At 30.7% G+C, this 15565-nt stretch overlaps 2 protein-coding genes across 16 annotated transcripts in view; both read right to left on the bottom strand.

Moving 5' to 3' along the window:
* The window catches only part of LOC143233431 (uncharacterized), a 26023-nt gene extending 24691 nt beyond the window's left edge, over positions 1-1332 (bottom strand). For 9 of the 10 annotated variants that reach the window (XM_076469642.1, XM_076469640.1, XM_076469638.1 and 6 more), the window contains exons 1-2: positions 1195-1330; positions 389-466 (exon numbers count right to left, since the gene is read on the bottom strand). In XM_076469642.1, coding sequence (XP_076325757.1) covers positions 389-466; positions 1195-1257 — 141 coding nt within the window. In that variant the 5' untranslated portion in view covers positions 1258-1330. Of the gene's footprint in view, positions 1-388; positions 467-1194 lie in introns of all 10 variants that reach the window. The other variant, XM_076469646.1, reaches the window with a different exon arrangement.
* LOC143233436 (uncharacterized) lies at positions 1286-15565 on the bottom strand. Of its 6 annotated transcripts, XR_013018146.1 has the most exons (6): positions 15472-15565; positions 14666-14743; positions 13011-13148; positions 10714-10944; positions 9908-9985; positions 8252-8354 (listed from the first exon to the last, which is right to left on the bottom strand). XR_013018146.1 is itself a non-coding variant. In XM_076469677.1 (4 exons), the coding sequence occupies exons 1-4, from the start codon at positions 6015-6017 to the stop codon at positions 1372-1374; spliced, it is 333 nt and encodes a 110-aa protein (XP_076325792.1). In that variant the 5' UTR covers positions 6018-6159; the 3' UTR covers positions 1286-1371. The 6 variants fall into 6 exon arrangements, 2 of the variants coding, with proteins under 2 accessions (XP_076325792.1, XP_076325795.1); XR_013018144.1 differs by lacking the exons at positions 13011-13148; positions 14666-14743; positions 15472-15565 and adding exons at positions 3492-3630; positions 5955-6185 and having other exon boundaries at positions 8252-8389; positions 10714-10925; XR_013018145.1 differs by lacking the exon at positions 9908-9985 and having other exon boundaries at positions 8251-8389.

The following is a 15565-nucleotide window of genomic DNA, read 5'->3' as shown; positions in this document are numbered from 1 at the left end:
ACATAGAACCAAAAATCAGTGGCCATGAAGTTATAAAAGTCATCTTAATTTCAGAATGCAGCCTTACTCTAAAACTTATTCTAAGTATTTTTCACTTATATGGTTAGAAGAATATAACATATGTAATGTTGTTCCGAGTGGCTGCTTTTATATTGGACTCACGTTAAACAAGTTTACACAAAACCTTGATAAATAATTACTTCAAAAGACACAAATCTTTATTTAAAGAGATGTTTACACTGTTACTGTGTTAAATAAAGTCTTCATTACCTATTGAACCAATTTCTAAACTTAATTGTTCTCAAAATTGGTTCTTCTTTAAATCTGAAATCTTAAATGTTCACATAACTTTAGTGTACTTCAAATTAATTCATAAATAAATACTCACAACTAGTAACACCATAGACCAGGAAAATATGGTGCACGAGACTCGTCTCTTCCAAATGGAAACACATGGTTCATTTACCTGTTACAGTGTACATCACAGAAGCATTTGGAAAAACACATCAGTAAAAAACTAAGTAATAAATCTTCATAACTTGTAAAAACTAAAGTTCAAACACGTGGCCTTAGAAAAAGAACAAGAACTGATAAAAAATTGCTGTAATATTCCTCCTGAAGTTCAATTTACATTATTTTTGCTATTCGAACATCTAATCTGTTTGTTTGTTTTTTAAAAAAAGGGATAAAATTTAATGAACTTTAAATGATTTGCTTTGTTTAGAATTTAGCATAAAGCTACACGAGGGCTATCTGCACTAGTCGTCCCTAATTTAGCAGTATAAGACTAGAGGGAAGGCAGCTGGTCATCAGCATCCACTGCTAACTCTTGGGGTACTCTTTTACAAACAAATAATGGAATTGACTGTCACATTATAATTACAAGTCAAGTGCCTTAACCAGGTCGGGAACTTTAAATGAGAATATTACAAACAAGCATAAAAGTTGACATTTTAAACTTTCAATCTCAAACAATTTCTATCAACATCTTTTAAACTTTTATTATTAACATCAATTTTTTATACTTTGCTATCTTTGCACAACTCATTAGGCAGTTAAATACTGATGATAGAGTACGTTCTGTAACAGGTTTTCTTTAATCCCTTTTTCAACATGTAAACCTTCAACTTCTTTACAGACTTCCTAAAATATAGTAGTATATAGTAACATCAAAACAGTTTACATAAAACTTACCATCACGTCCAACTCGTTTGTCAGGATTTGTACAGTCTCGTGAGTCGTGTCCATCTTCACCATACTTGAAGCAACCAGATTTACTTCTCCTGTCCCCAATTACGTTAGGACACACTCGTGACATGTGTCCATCTTCACCACACTTGAAGCAATCAGATTTCCTTCTCCTGTTTCCACCTACATTAGGACAGTCTCGTAACATGTGTTCATCTTCACCACACTTAAAACATCCTGTAAAAATGGTTAAAAGAATACTATGTAACTATATGCATGTATTGTCACCCTAACTGAAAAGAAATTAAAACTTAACACAGAAGAATATTATGTTATATATTTTTCATGTTGATTTAAAATTTATAATAATCTATATTAGTGTTGAAAGTTCAAAGGATTAATTACATTTGATACTTTCTCAAACTATGGAGTCATGTTAAAGCAGAAATTTATATTCTGGCAAAGTAACATAATCCAGAAAATAAAACCATGTTCAAAACAACTTACAAAAACCTTTCCCCAGAAAAATTAAACTTAAAAGACGAGCCACGGTGAACCCAATAATAAAGATTATATTGTTCTATAATACTGGGCAAAAACTTCAAAGTTACATGTAGCCATCCCCAATTCTTAATTAATATACAAGAGAAAATGAAGCTACTTCAATATCACTCACTACTCCTGTCTAACCAAAGTAACATGTAACTGTCACTCTTATAGCACACTCATGTTTTTATGGCAACAGGTCACAAGTTATAAAATCTTATATTAATAGTTTTAACGTTCTAAAGTCTCGGCAACATCCAGCCTAATCAACTAAGAATACTGATTCTAATTTATCCAACCTAAGTATCTGCAAGAGCTAAGTCATAAGAAACAATAAGTTAATAACCATTTCTTCACTAATATTATAAATACAATCTAATATGAAATTGTTTTTGGTTGCAGTTTCTTTACACAGATAATTCATTACTGCTCATGTTTCACACCAACTACTGTAAACTACAATAGTATAAAAACAAATGCAACCATGAAGTTGCTACATGTAATATTATACTCCGTGATATCAAACTGGTGCACAACAAACAGCTTTTTCTGAATCAGTATCTTTTCAGTTTTCTCCCAGTTTATAATAGTCATCAAAAACAACGTGTGGTGAAAAACTACAGATTATACGAACGTATACTTCAAAAATTCAAACATAAATAACAGTTACAAAAAAAAAGGACATTTAGAGTGAAATTTTATTATTTTTGTTACAGAGAAACATTTTTATGGAAATGTATTTTCACATAAGGATTAACAAATTACTATTCTTTACACTTTCAAAACTGTCATTATAAATAAAAAGACAAAATTCACAATTCATATATTCTAAATTCTCCCCCCCATAACTTTCCAGATAAAATACGAGACTAACCTGAGTTTCATACCAATAACATGATAAACAAAGAATTACACTTTATAATACAAGTTTAAATAAATATATTTCTTGTAGATGTCTTTCATTCAGTAGTTTTTAAGAATGAACTGAACACAGATGCTACTCAGCAAGATCTTAAAATGTTAACAAGAGATGGACATGTTGGAAATAAAAGCTTGTCGATAAATCTTGTGTTGAGGTATGCACAAATCTACACAAAGGCTATCTGCACTAGAAGTCCTAAATTTAGCAGTGTAAGACTAGAGGGAAGGCAGTTAATCATCATCACCCACAGCCACACCTGATGCTACTCTTTTACCAATGAATAGTAATGAATGGTAATGAATAGTAATTCATTACTAATGAATATGACAGATTGACTGTCATATTATAATGCCTCCATGCCTGAAATGGGCAAAACTGAAAAGTACTACAAAACAAATATATAGTAGTGTTACTTGCATCTGAACTTAAATACTGAGGTTTTGTCATTAGTTTAATAATTTCTGTGACACATAAAGTATAAAGATTTTCTTATGATTATATTGGTGCATTCATGAAAAAATTCCAAGCTATATTAATTTCATTCTTGAGAATACAAACATGAAAAAACCCTTACATTATTTACAGCTGAACAGAAAACAAGAAACACCTTAAAAAATTACAAGTAATTACATATAACATTTCCTTTTAGTCATTAAGAAATCAAAGTAAAAAAATAAATAAATGAACAACAAAACACACACACACTTATATACACATACCACTATAAGCAGGTATTTGATCCATATCATATTGAATAAAGCCATAAAAAGTGCATTTTACACAACTAGAAATAGGTAAATTTCACATCCCTAACGTTTCTGATTTAAGTCACCTACCAGGTTAAAGTTCATGATGCACACTGAGGTAGTGAGAGATACCATGCTGGTAAGTGTCTGATTGCCTCTCAACGTGAAGTACAGAACAGTTTCAATGGATATTCTGTGGAAAATCACACCAACAACAAGAGCTGTAACCTAAAGAATAAAATCATAATCTCTTAACTCTATAAAGAATCACTGCATAAAGAGCTACTGTAACACAGAATATATACCTAAATTTAAAATAGTTTCAAGGAACTTATATATATATATATATATTTAAAAAAACTTTGCTCTAGCAAAATATAACAACAGTCTGGCATTTAAAGTCCAGATTTCTTTGCACAATTGGAGGTTGTTTGTCCTTTTACAGAGTGGTTCACTAAGTCTTTACCTAGATTTTCTAGGTTTTGTAGGTTATGATAAAACAAAAACCACGAAACCTGCAACTGATCAAAAAACTCTAAAGTTATGCTTTTTTGTGGCATCTTAACCCATTTTATAATTACTAAAAATGGGCAATTTCACAATTTTTGTTTGAGACGTGTACAAAATATCTTTGTACCAGATACCATGCAAGTTGGTCAAAATATGGCTGAGTAAATGATCATCAAATATCTCTAAATTATGCTTTTATCAGATCTCTTACAGCCCCCCCCAAAAAAAAAGAAAAAAAAGGATTCCAAATGGACAAATGTAGCTATTTTTGTTTGTCATTGTATTGAGCTCATTAATATTTACATTTCTGCCAGTTGTCTTCCAGACTGCTGTAAATATAACCACACATGAGCCCAAAATATATATTTTTGGGTTGTTTGACATCTGACCCCTTAAAAAAGCCTAAATAAAAAAAAAATTAAAATACTGACTGTACATATTGGACCAAAGTATGGCCCTACCAAGTTTCAAGGTAATTTGCCAAGATATGTAGGTATGGAAGTTGACTGAAAAGGGCTTGGATGAAGATGAAACAACAAAAAATCTATATCTCTCACATGAAGTAAAAATGTATCTCAAGATGGTTGATATGGATATTAAAACTCTCTTTGTTAACCTGGAGCCCTAAAAAAGTTGAAACATTATTGTCTAATTTATTTTAATAAAAGTTTTAATACCCATACCATGCATCTTGAAATACACTACACCTCTCTGTGGAGATATAATAATGAGAAATAACTGTCTCGAATGTTATATTGCAGAAAATTGGAATCTGGATTCACTGAAAATAATAAAAAATCATCCCAAGTTTACAAAGTACATTTTTTAAAAACAATTTTACTTTAAACATAGAACCAAAAATCAGTGGCCATGAAGTTATAAAAGTCATCTTAATTTCAGAATGCAGCCTTACTCTAAAACTTATTCTAAGTATTTTTCACTTATATGGTTAGAAGAATATAACATATGTAATGTTGTTCCGAGTGGCTGCTTTTATATTGGACTCACGTTAAACAAGTTTACACAAAACCTTGATAAATAATTACTTCAAAAGACACAAATCTTTATTTAAAGAGATGTTTACACTGTTACTGTGTTAAATAAAGTCTTCATTACCTATTGAACCAATTTCTAAACTTCATTGTTCTCAAAATTGGTTCTTCTTTAAATCTGAAATCTTAAATGTTCACATAACTTTAGTGTACTTCAAATTAATTTATAAATAAATACTCACAACTAGTAACACCATAGACCAGGAAAATATGGTGCACGAGACTCGTCTCTTCCAAATGGAAACACATGGTTCATTTACCTGTTACAGTGTACATCACAGAAGCATTTGGAAAAACACATCAGTAAAAAACTAAGTAATAAATCTTCATAACTTGTAAAAACTAAAGTTCAAACACGTGGCCTTAGAAAAAGAACAAGAACTGATAAAAAATTGCTGTAATATTCCTCCTGAAGTTCAATTTACATTATTTTTGCTATACGAACATCTAATCTGTTTGTTTGTTTTTTTTAAAAAAAGGGATAAAATTTAATGAACTTTAAATGATTTGCTTTGTTTAGAATTTCACGCAAAGCTACACGAGGGCTATCTGCACTAGTCGTCCCTAATTTAGCAGTATAAGACTAGAGGGAAGGCAGCTGGTCATCAGCATCCACTGCTAACTCTTGGAGTACTCTTTTACAAACAAATAATGGAATTGACTGTCACATTATAATTACAAGTCAAGTGCCTTAACCAGGTCGGGAACTTTAAATGAGAATATTACAAACAAGCATAAAAGTTGACATTTTAAACTTTCAATCTCAAACAATTTCTATCAACATCTTTTAAACTTTTATTATTAACATCAATTTTTTATACTTTGCTATCTTTGCACAACTCATTAGGCAGTTAAATACTGATGATAGAGTACGTTCTGTAACAGGTTTTCTTTAATCCCTTTTTCAACATGTAAACCTTCAACTTCTTTACAGACTTCCTAAAATATAGTAGTATATAGTAACATCAAAACAGTTTACATAAAACTTACCATCACGTCCAACTCGTTTGTCAGGATTTGTACAGTCTCGTGAGTCGTGTCCATCTTCACCATACTTGAAGCAACCAGATTTACTTCTCCTGTCCCCAATTACGTTAGGACACACTCGTGACATGTGTCCATCTTCACCACACTTGAAGCAATCAGATTTCCTTCTCCTGTTTCCACCTACATTAGGACAGTCTCGTAACATGTGTTCATCTTCACCACACTTAAAACATCCTGTAAAAATGGTTAAAAGAATACTATGTAACTATATGCATGTATTGTCACCCTAACTGAAAAGAAATTAAAACTTAACACAGAAGAATATTATGTTATATATTTTTCATGTTGATTTAAAATTTATAATAATCTATATTAGTGTTGAAAGTTCAAAGGATTAATTACATTTGATACTTTCTCAAACTATGGAGTCATGTTAAAGCAGAAATTTATATTCTGGCAAAGTAACATAATCCAGAAAATAAAACCATGTTCAAAACAACTTACAAAAACCTTTCCCCAGAAAAATTAAACTTAAAAGACGAGCCACGGTGAACCCAATAATAAAGATTATATTGTTCTATAATACTGGGCAAAAACTTCAAAGTTACATGTAGCCATCCCCAATTCTTAATTAATATACAAGAGAAAATGAAGCTACTTCAATATCACTCACTACTCCTGTCTAACCAAAGTAACATGTAACTGTCACTCTTATAGCACACTCATGTTTTTATGGCAACAGGTCACAAGTTATAAAATCTTATATTAATAGTTTTAACGTTCTAAAGTCTCGGCAACATCCAGCCTAATCAACTAAGAATACTGATTCTAATTTATCCAACCTAAGTATCTGCAAGAGCTAAGTCATAAGAAACAATAAGTTAATAACCATTTCTTCACTAATATTATAAATACAATCTAATATGAAATTGTTTTTGGTTGCAGTTTCTTTACACAGATAATTCATTACTGCTCATGTTTCACACCAACTACTGTAAACTACAATAGTATAAAAACAAATGCAACCATGAAGTTGCTACATGTAATATTATACTCCGTGATATCAAACTGGTGCACAACAAACAGCTTTTTCTGAATCAGTATCTTTTCAGTTTTCTCCCAGTTTATAATAGTCATCAAAAACAACGTGTGGTGAAAACTACAGATTATACGAACGTATACTTCAAAAATTCAAACATAAATAACAGTTACAAAAAAAAAGGACATTTAGAGTGAAATTTTATTATTTTTGTTACAGAGAAACATTTTTATGGAAATGTATTTTCACATAAGGATTAACAAATTACTATTCTTTACACTTTCAAAACTGTCATTATAAATAAAAAGACAAAATTCACAATTCATATATTCTAAATTCTCCCCCCCATAACTTTCCAGATAAAATACGAGACTAACCTGAGTTTCATACCAATAACATGATAAACAAAGAATTACACTTTATAATACAAGTTTAAATAAATATATTTCTTGTAGATGTCTTTCATTCAGTAGTTTTTAAGAATGAACTGAACACAGATGCTACTCAGCAAGATCTTAAAATGTTAACAAGAGATGGACATGTTGGAAATAAAAGCTTGTCGATAAATCTTGTGTTGAGGTATGCACAAATCTACACAAAGGCTATCTGCACTAGAAGTCCTAAATTTAGCAGTGTAAGACTAGAGGGAAGGCAGTTAATCATCATCACCCACAGCCACACCTGATGCTACTCTTTTACCAATGAATAGTAATGAATGGTAATGAATAGTAATTCATTACTAATGAATATGACAGATTGACTGTCATATTATAATGCCTCCATGCCTGAAATGGGCAAAACTGAAAAGTACTACAAAACAAATATATAGTAGTGTTACTTGCATCTGAACTTAAATACTGAGGTTTTGTCATTAGTTTAATAATTTCTGTGACACGCAAAGTATAAAGATTTTCTTATGATTATATTGGTGCATTCATGAAAAAATTCCAAGCTATATTAATTTCATTCTTGAGAATACAAACATGAAAAAACCCTTACATTATTTACAGCTGAACAGAAAACAAGAAACACCTTAAAAAATTACAAGTAATTACATATAACATTTCCTTTTAGTCATTAAGAAATCAAAGTAAAAAAATAAATAAATGAACAACAAAACACACACACACTTATATACACATACCACTATAAGCAGGTATTTGATCCATATCATATTGAATAAAGCCATAAAAAGTGCATTTTACACAACTAGAAATAGGTAAATTTCACATCCCTAACGTTTCTGATTTAAGTCACCTACCAGGTTAAAGTTCATGATGCACACTGAGGTAGTGAGAGATACCATGCTGGTAAGTGTCTGATTGCCTCTCAACGTGAAGTACAGAACAGTTTCAATGGATATTCTGTGGAAAATCACACCAACAACAAGAGCTGTAACCTAAAGAATAAAATCATAATCTCTTAACTCTATAAAGAATCACTGCATAAAGAGCTACTGTAACACAGAATATATACCTAAATTTAAAATAGTTTCAAGGAACTTATATATATATATATATATTTAAAAAAAACTTTGCTCTAGCAAAATATAACAACAGTCTGGCATTTAAAGTCCAGATTTCTTTGCACAATTGGAGGTTGTTTGTCCTTTTACAGAGTGGTTCACTAAGTCTTTACCTAGATTTTCTAGGTTTTGTAGGTTATGATAAAACAAAAACCACGAAACCTGCAACTGATCAAAAAACTCTAAAGTTATGCTTTTTTGTGGCATCTTAACCCATTTTATAATTACTAAAAATGGGCAATTTCACAATTTTTTGTTTGAGACGTGTACAAAAATATCTTTGTACCAGATACCATGCAAGTTGGTCAAAATATGGCTGAGTAAATGATCATCAAATATCTCTAAATTATGCTTTTATCAGATCTCTTACAGCCCCCCCCAAAAAAAAAGAAGAAAAAGGATTCCAAATGGACAAATGTAGCTATTTTTGTTTGTCATTGTATTGAGCTCATTAATATTTACATTTCTGCCAGTTGTCTTCCAGACTGCTGTAAATATAACCACACATGAGCCCAAAATATATATTTTTGGGTTGTTTGACATCTGACCCCTTAAAAAAGCCTAAATAAAAAAAAAATAAAATACTGACTGTACATATTGGACCAAAGTATGGCCCTACCAAGTTTCAAGGTAATTTGCCAAGATATGTAGGTATGGAAGTTGACTGAAAAGGGCTTGGATGAAGATGAAACAACAAAAAATCTATATCTCTCACATGAAGTAAAAAATGTATCTCAAGATGGTTGATATGGATATTAAAACTCTCTTTGTTAACCTGGAGCCCTAAAAAAGTTGAAACATTATTGTCTAATTTATTTTAATAAAAGTTTTAATACCCATACCATGCATCTTGAAATACACTACACCTCTCTGTGGAGATATAATAATGAGAAATAACTGTCTCGAATGTTATATTGCAGAAAATTGGAATCTGGATTCACTGAAAATAATAAAAAATCATCCCAAGTTTACAAAGTACATTTTTTAAAAACAATTTTACTTTAAACATAGAACCAAAATCAGTGGCCATGAAGTTATAAAAGTCATCTTAATTTCAGAATGCAGCCTTACTCTAAAACTTATTCTAAGTATTTTTCACTTATATGGTTAGAAGAATATAACATATGTAATGTTGTTCCGAGTGGCTGCTTTTATATTGGACTCACGTTAAACAAGTTTACACAAAACCTTGATAAATAATTACTTCAAAAGACACAAATCTTTATTTAAAGAGATGTTTACACTGTTACTGTGTTAAATAAAGTCTTCATTACCTATTGAACCAATTTCTAAACTTCATTGTTCTCAAAATTGGTTCTTCTTTAAATCTGAAATCTTAAATGTTCACATAACTTTAGTGTACTTCAAATTAATTTATAAATAAATACTCACAACTAGTAACACCATAGACCAGGAAAATATGGTGCACGAGACTCGTCTCTTCCAAATGGAAACACATGGTTCATTTACCTGTTACAGTGTACATCACAGAAGCATTTGGAAAAACACATCAGTAAAAAACTAAGTAATAAATCTTCATAACTTGTAAAAACTAAAGTTCAAACACGTGGCCTTAGAAAAAGAACAAGAACTGATAAAAAATTGCTGTAATATTCCTCCTGAAGTTCAATTTACATTATTTTTGCTATACGAACATCTAATCTGTTTGTTTGTTTTTTTTAAAAAAAGGGATAAAATTTAATGAACTTTAAATGATTTGCTTTGTTTAGAATTTCAGCAAAGCTACACGAGGGCTATCTGCACTAGTCGTCCCTAATTTAGCAGTATAAGACTAGAGGGAAGGCAGCTGGTCATCAGCATCCACTGCTAACTCTTGGAGTACTCTTTACAAACAAATAATGGAATTGACTGTCACATTATAATTACAAGTCAAGTGCCTTAACCAGGTCGGGAACTTTAAATGAGAATATTACAAACAAGCATAAAAGTTGACATTTTAAACTTTCAATCTCAAACAATTTCTATCAACATCTTTTAAACTTTTATTATTAACATCAATTTTTTATACTTTGCTATCTTTGCACAACTCATTAGGCAGTTAAATACTGATGATAGAGTACGTTCTGTAACAGGTTTTCTTTAATCCCTTTTTCAACATGTAAACCTTCAACTTCTTTACAGACTTCCTAAAATATAGTAGTATATAGTAACATCAAAACAGTTTACATAAAACTTACCATCACGTCCAACTCGTTTGTCAGGATTTGTACAGTCTCGTGAGTCGTGTCCATCTTCACCATACTTGAAGCAACCAGATTTACTTCTCCTGTCCCCAATTACGTTAGGACACACTCGTGACATGTGTCCATCTTCACCACACTTGAAGCAATCAGATTTCCTTCTCCTGTTTCCACCTACATTAGGACAGTCTCGTAACATGTGTTCATCTTCACCACACTTAAAACATCCTGTAAAAATGGTTAAAAGAATACTATGTAACTATATGCATGTATTGTCACCCTAACTGAAAAGAAATTAAAACTTAACACAGAAGAATATTATGTTATATATTTTTCATGTTGATTTAAAATTTATAATAATCTATATTAGTGTTGAAAGTTCAAAGGATTAATTACATTTGATACTTTCTCAAACTATGGAGTCATGTTAAAGCAGAAATTTATATTCTGGCAAAGTAACATAATCCAGAAAATAAAACCATGTTCAAAACAACTTACAAAAACCTTTCCCCAGAAAAATTAAACTTAAAAGACGAGCCACGGTGAACCCAATAATAAAGATTATATTGTTCTATAATACTGGGCAAAAACTTCAAAGTTACATGTAGCCATCCCCAATTCTTAATTAATATACAAGAGAAAATGAAGCTACTTCAATATCACTCACTACTCCTGTCTAACCAAAGTAACATGTAACTGTCACTCTTATAGCACACTCATGTTTTTATGGCAACAGGTCACAAGTTATAAAATCTTATATTAATAGTTTTAACGTTCTAAAGTCTCGGCAACATCCAGCCTAATCAACTAAGAATACTGATTCTAATTTATCCAACCTAAGTATCTGCAAGAGCTAAGTCATAAGAAACAATAAGTTAATAACCATTTCTTCACTAATATTATAAATACAATCTAATATGAAATTGTTTTTGGTTGCAGTTTCTTTACACAGATAATTCATTACTGCTCATGTTTCACACCAACTACTGTAAACTACAATAGTATAAAAACAAATGCAACCATGAAGTTGCTACATGTAATATTATACTCCGTGATATCAAACTGGTGCACAACAAACAGCTTTTTCTGAATCAGTATCTTTTCAGTTTTCTCCCAGTTTATAATAGTCATCAAAAACAACGTGTGGTGAAAAACTACAGATTATACGAACGTATACTTCAAAAATTCAAACATAAATAACAGTTACAAAAAAAAAGGACATTTAGAGTGAAATTTTATTATTTTTGTTACAGAGAAACATTTTTATGGAAATGTATTTTCACATAAGGATTAACAAATTACTATTCTTTACACTTTCAAAACTGTCATTATAAATAAAAAGACAAAATTCACAATTCATATATTCTAAATTCTCCCCCCCATAACTTTCCAGATAAAATACGAGACTAACCTGAGTTTCATACCAATAACATGATAAACAAAGAATTACACTTTATAATACAAGTTTAAATAAATATATTTCTTGTAGATGTCTTTCATTCAGTAGTTTTAAGAATGAACTGAACACAGATGCTACTCAGCAAGATCTTAAAATGTTAACAAGAGATGGACATGTTGGAAATAAAAGCTTGTCGATAAATCTTGTGTTGAGGTATGCACAAATCTACACAAAGGCTATCTGCACTAGAAGTCCTAAATTTAGCAGTGTAAGACTAGAGGGAAGGCAGTTAATCATCATCACCCACAGCCACACCTGATGCTACTCTTTTACCAATGAATAGTAATGAATGGTAATGAATAGTAATTCATTACTAATGAATATGACAGATTGACTGTCATATTATAATGCCTCCATGCCTGAAATGGGCAAAACTGAAAAGTACTACAAAACAAATATATAGTAGTGTTACTTGCATCTGAACTTAAATACTGAGGTTTTGTCATTAGTTTAATAATTTCTGTGACACGCATAAAGTATAAAGATTTTCTTATGATTATATTGGTGCATTCATGAAAAAATTCCAAGCTATATTAATTTCATTCTTGAGAATACAAACATGAAAAACCCTTACATTATTTACAGCTGAACAGAAAACAAGAAACACCTTAAAAATTACAAGTAATTACATATAACATTTCCTTTTAGTCATTAAGAAATCAAAGTAAAAAAATAAATAAATGAACAACAAAACACACACACACTTATATACACATACCACTATAAGCAGGTATTTGATCCATATCATATTGAATAAAGCCATAAAAAGTGCATTTTACACAACTAGAAATAGGTAAATTTCACATCCCTAACGTTTCTGATTTAAGTCACCTACCAGGTTAAAGTTCATGATGCACACTGAGGTAGTGAGAGATACCATGCTGGTAAGTGTCTGATTGCCTCTCAACGTGAAGTACAGAACAGTTTCAATGGATATTCTGTGGAAAATCACACCAACAACAAGAGCTGTAACCTAAAGAATAAAATCATAATCTCTTAACTCTATAAAGAATCACTGCATAAAGAGCTACTGTAACACAGAATATATACCTAAATTTAAAATAGTTTCAAGGAACTTATATATATATATATATATTTAAAAAAAACTTTGCTCTAGCAAAATATAACAACAGTCTGGCATTTAAAGTCCAGATTTCTTTGCACAATTGGAGGTTGTTTGTCCTTTTACAGAGTGGTTCACTAAGTCTTTACCTAGATTTTCTAGGTTTTGTAGGTTATGATAAAACAAAAACCACGAAACCTGCAACTGATCAAAAAACTCTAAAGTTATGCTTTTTTGTGGCATCTTAACCCATTTTATAATTACTAAAAATGGGCAATTTCACAATTTTTTGTTTGAGACGTGTACAAAAATATCTTTGTACCAGATACCATGCAAGTTGGTCAAAATATGGCTGAGTAAATGATCATCAAATATCTCTAAATTATGCTTTTATCAGATCTCTTACAGCCCCCCCCAAAAAAAAAGAAGAAAAAGGATTCCAAATGGACAAATGTAGCTATTTTTGTTTGTCATTGTATTGAGCTCATTAATATTTACATTTCTGCCAGTTGTCTTCCAGACTGCTGTAAATATAACCACACATGAGCCCAAAATATATATTTTTGGGTTGTTTGACATCTGACCCCTTAAAAAAGCCTAAATAAAAAAAAATTAAAATACTGACTGTACATATTGGACCAAAGTATGGCCCTACCAAGTTTCAAGGTAATTTGCCAAGATATGTAGGTATGGAAGTTGACTGAAAAGGGCTTGGATGAAGATGAAACAACAAAAAATCTATATCTCTCACATGAAGTAAAAATGTATCTCAAGATGGTTGATATGGATATTAAAACTCTCTTTGTTAACCTGGAGCCCTAAAAAAGTTGAAACATTATTGTCTAATTTATTTTAATAAAAGTTTTAATACCCATACCATGCATCTTGAAATACACTACACCTCTCTGTGGAGATATAATAATGAGAAATAACTGTCTCGAATGTTATATTGCAGAAAATTGGAATCTGGATTCACTGAAAATAATAAAAAATCATCCCAAGTTTACAAAGTACATTTTTTAAAAACAATTTTACTTTAAACATAGAACCAAAATCAGTGGCCATGAAGTTATAAAAGTCATCTTAATTTCAGAATGCAGCCTTACTCTAAAACTTATTCTAAGTATTTTTCACTTATATGGTTAGAAGAATATAACATATGTAATGTTGTTCCGAGTGGCTGCTTTTATATTGGACTCACGTTAAACAAGTTTACACAAAACCTTGATAAATAATTACTTCAAAAGACACAAATCTTTATTTAAAGAGATGTTTACACTGTTACTGTGTTAAATAAAGTCTTCATTACCTATTGAACCAATTTCTAAACTTCATTGTTCTCAAAATTGGTTCTTCTTTAAATCTGAAATCTTAAATGTTCACATAACTTTAGTGTACTTCAAATTAATTTATAAATAAATACTCACAACTAGTAACACCATAGACCAGGAAAATATGGTGCACGAGACTCGTCTCTTCCAAATGGAAACACATGGTTCATTTACCTGTTACAGTGTACATCACAGAAGCATTTGGAAAAACACATCAGTAAAAAACTAAGTAATAAATCTTCATAACTTGTAAAAACTAAAGTTCAAACACGTGGCCTTAGAAAAAGAACAAGAACTGATAAAAAATTGCTGTAATATTCCTCCTGAAGTTCAATTTACATTATTTTTGCTATACGAACATCTAATCTGTTTGTTTGTTTTTTTTAAAAAAAGGGATAAAATTTAATGAACTTTAAATGATTTGCTTTGTTTAGAATTTCACAAAAAGCTACACGAGGGCTATCTGCACTAGTCGTCCCTAATTTAGCAGTATAAGACTAGAGGGAAGGCAGCTGGTCATCAGCATCCACTGCTAACTCTTGGGTACTCTTTTACAAACAAATAATGGAATTGACTGTCACATTATAATTACAAGTCAAGTGCCTTAACCAGGTCGGGAACTTTAAATGAGAATATTACAAACAAGCATAAAAGTTGACATTTTAAACTTTCAATCTCAAACAATTTCTATCAACATCTTTTAAACTTTTATTATTAACATCAATTTTTATACTTTGCTATCTTTGCACAACTCATTAGGCAGTTAAATACTGATGATAGAGTACGTTCTGTAACAGGTTTTCTTTAATCCCTTTTTCAACATGTAAACCTTCAACTTCTTTACAGACTTCCTAAAATATAGTAGTATATAGTAACATCAAAACAGTTTACATAAAACTTACCATCACGTCCAACTCGTTTGTCAGGATTTGTACAGTCTCGTGAGTCGTGTCCATCTTCACCATACTTGAAGCAACCAGATTTACTTCTCCTGTC

The sequence above is a fragment of the Tachypleus tridentatus genome, chromosome 12 (genome assembly GCF_004210375.1).
Source record: "Tachypleus tridentatus isolate NWPU-2018 chromosome 12, ASM421037v1, whole genome shotgun sequence".
Lineage (NCBI taxonomy): Eukaryota > Metazoa > Arthropoda > Merostomata > Xiphosura > Limulidae > Tachypleus > Tachypleus tridentatus.
This window is presented reverse-complemented; position numbering and strand designations above follow the sequence as displayed.

Excerpts from the sequence above, each read along its gene's own strand:
- LOC143233436 (XM_076469677.1), bottom strand. The coding sequence starts at position 6,017 with ATGGTGAAGATGGACACGACTCACGAGACTGTACAAATCCTGACAAAC. Across the intron at positions 3,631-5,146 it reads GGTCTATGGTGTTACTAGTT|GTTACAGCTCTTGTTGTTGG; the intron begins GTGAGTATTTAT and ends TTTATTCTTTAG. Across the intron at positions 1,426-3,492 it reads GCATCATGAACTTTAACCTG|GATGTTTTAAGTGTGGTGAA; the intron begins GTAGGTGACTTA and ends CCATTTTTACAG.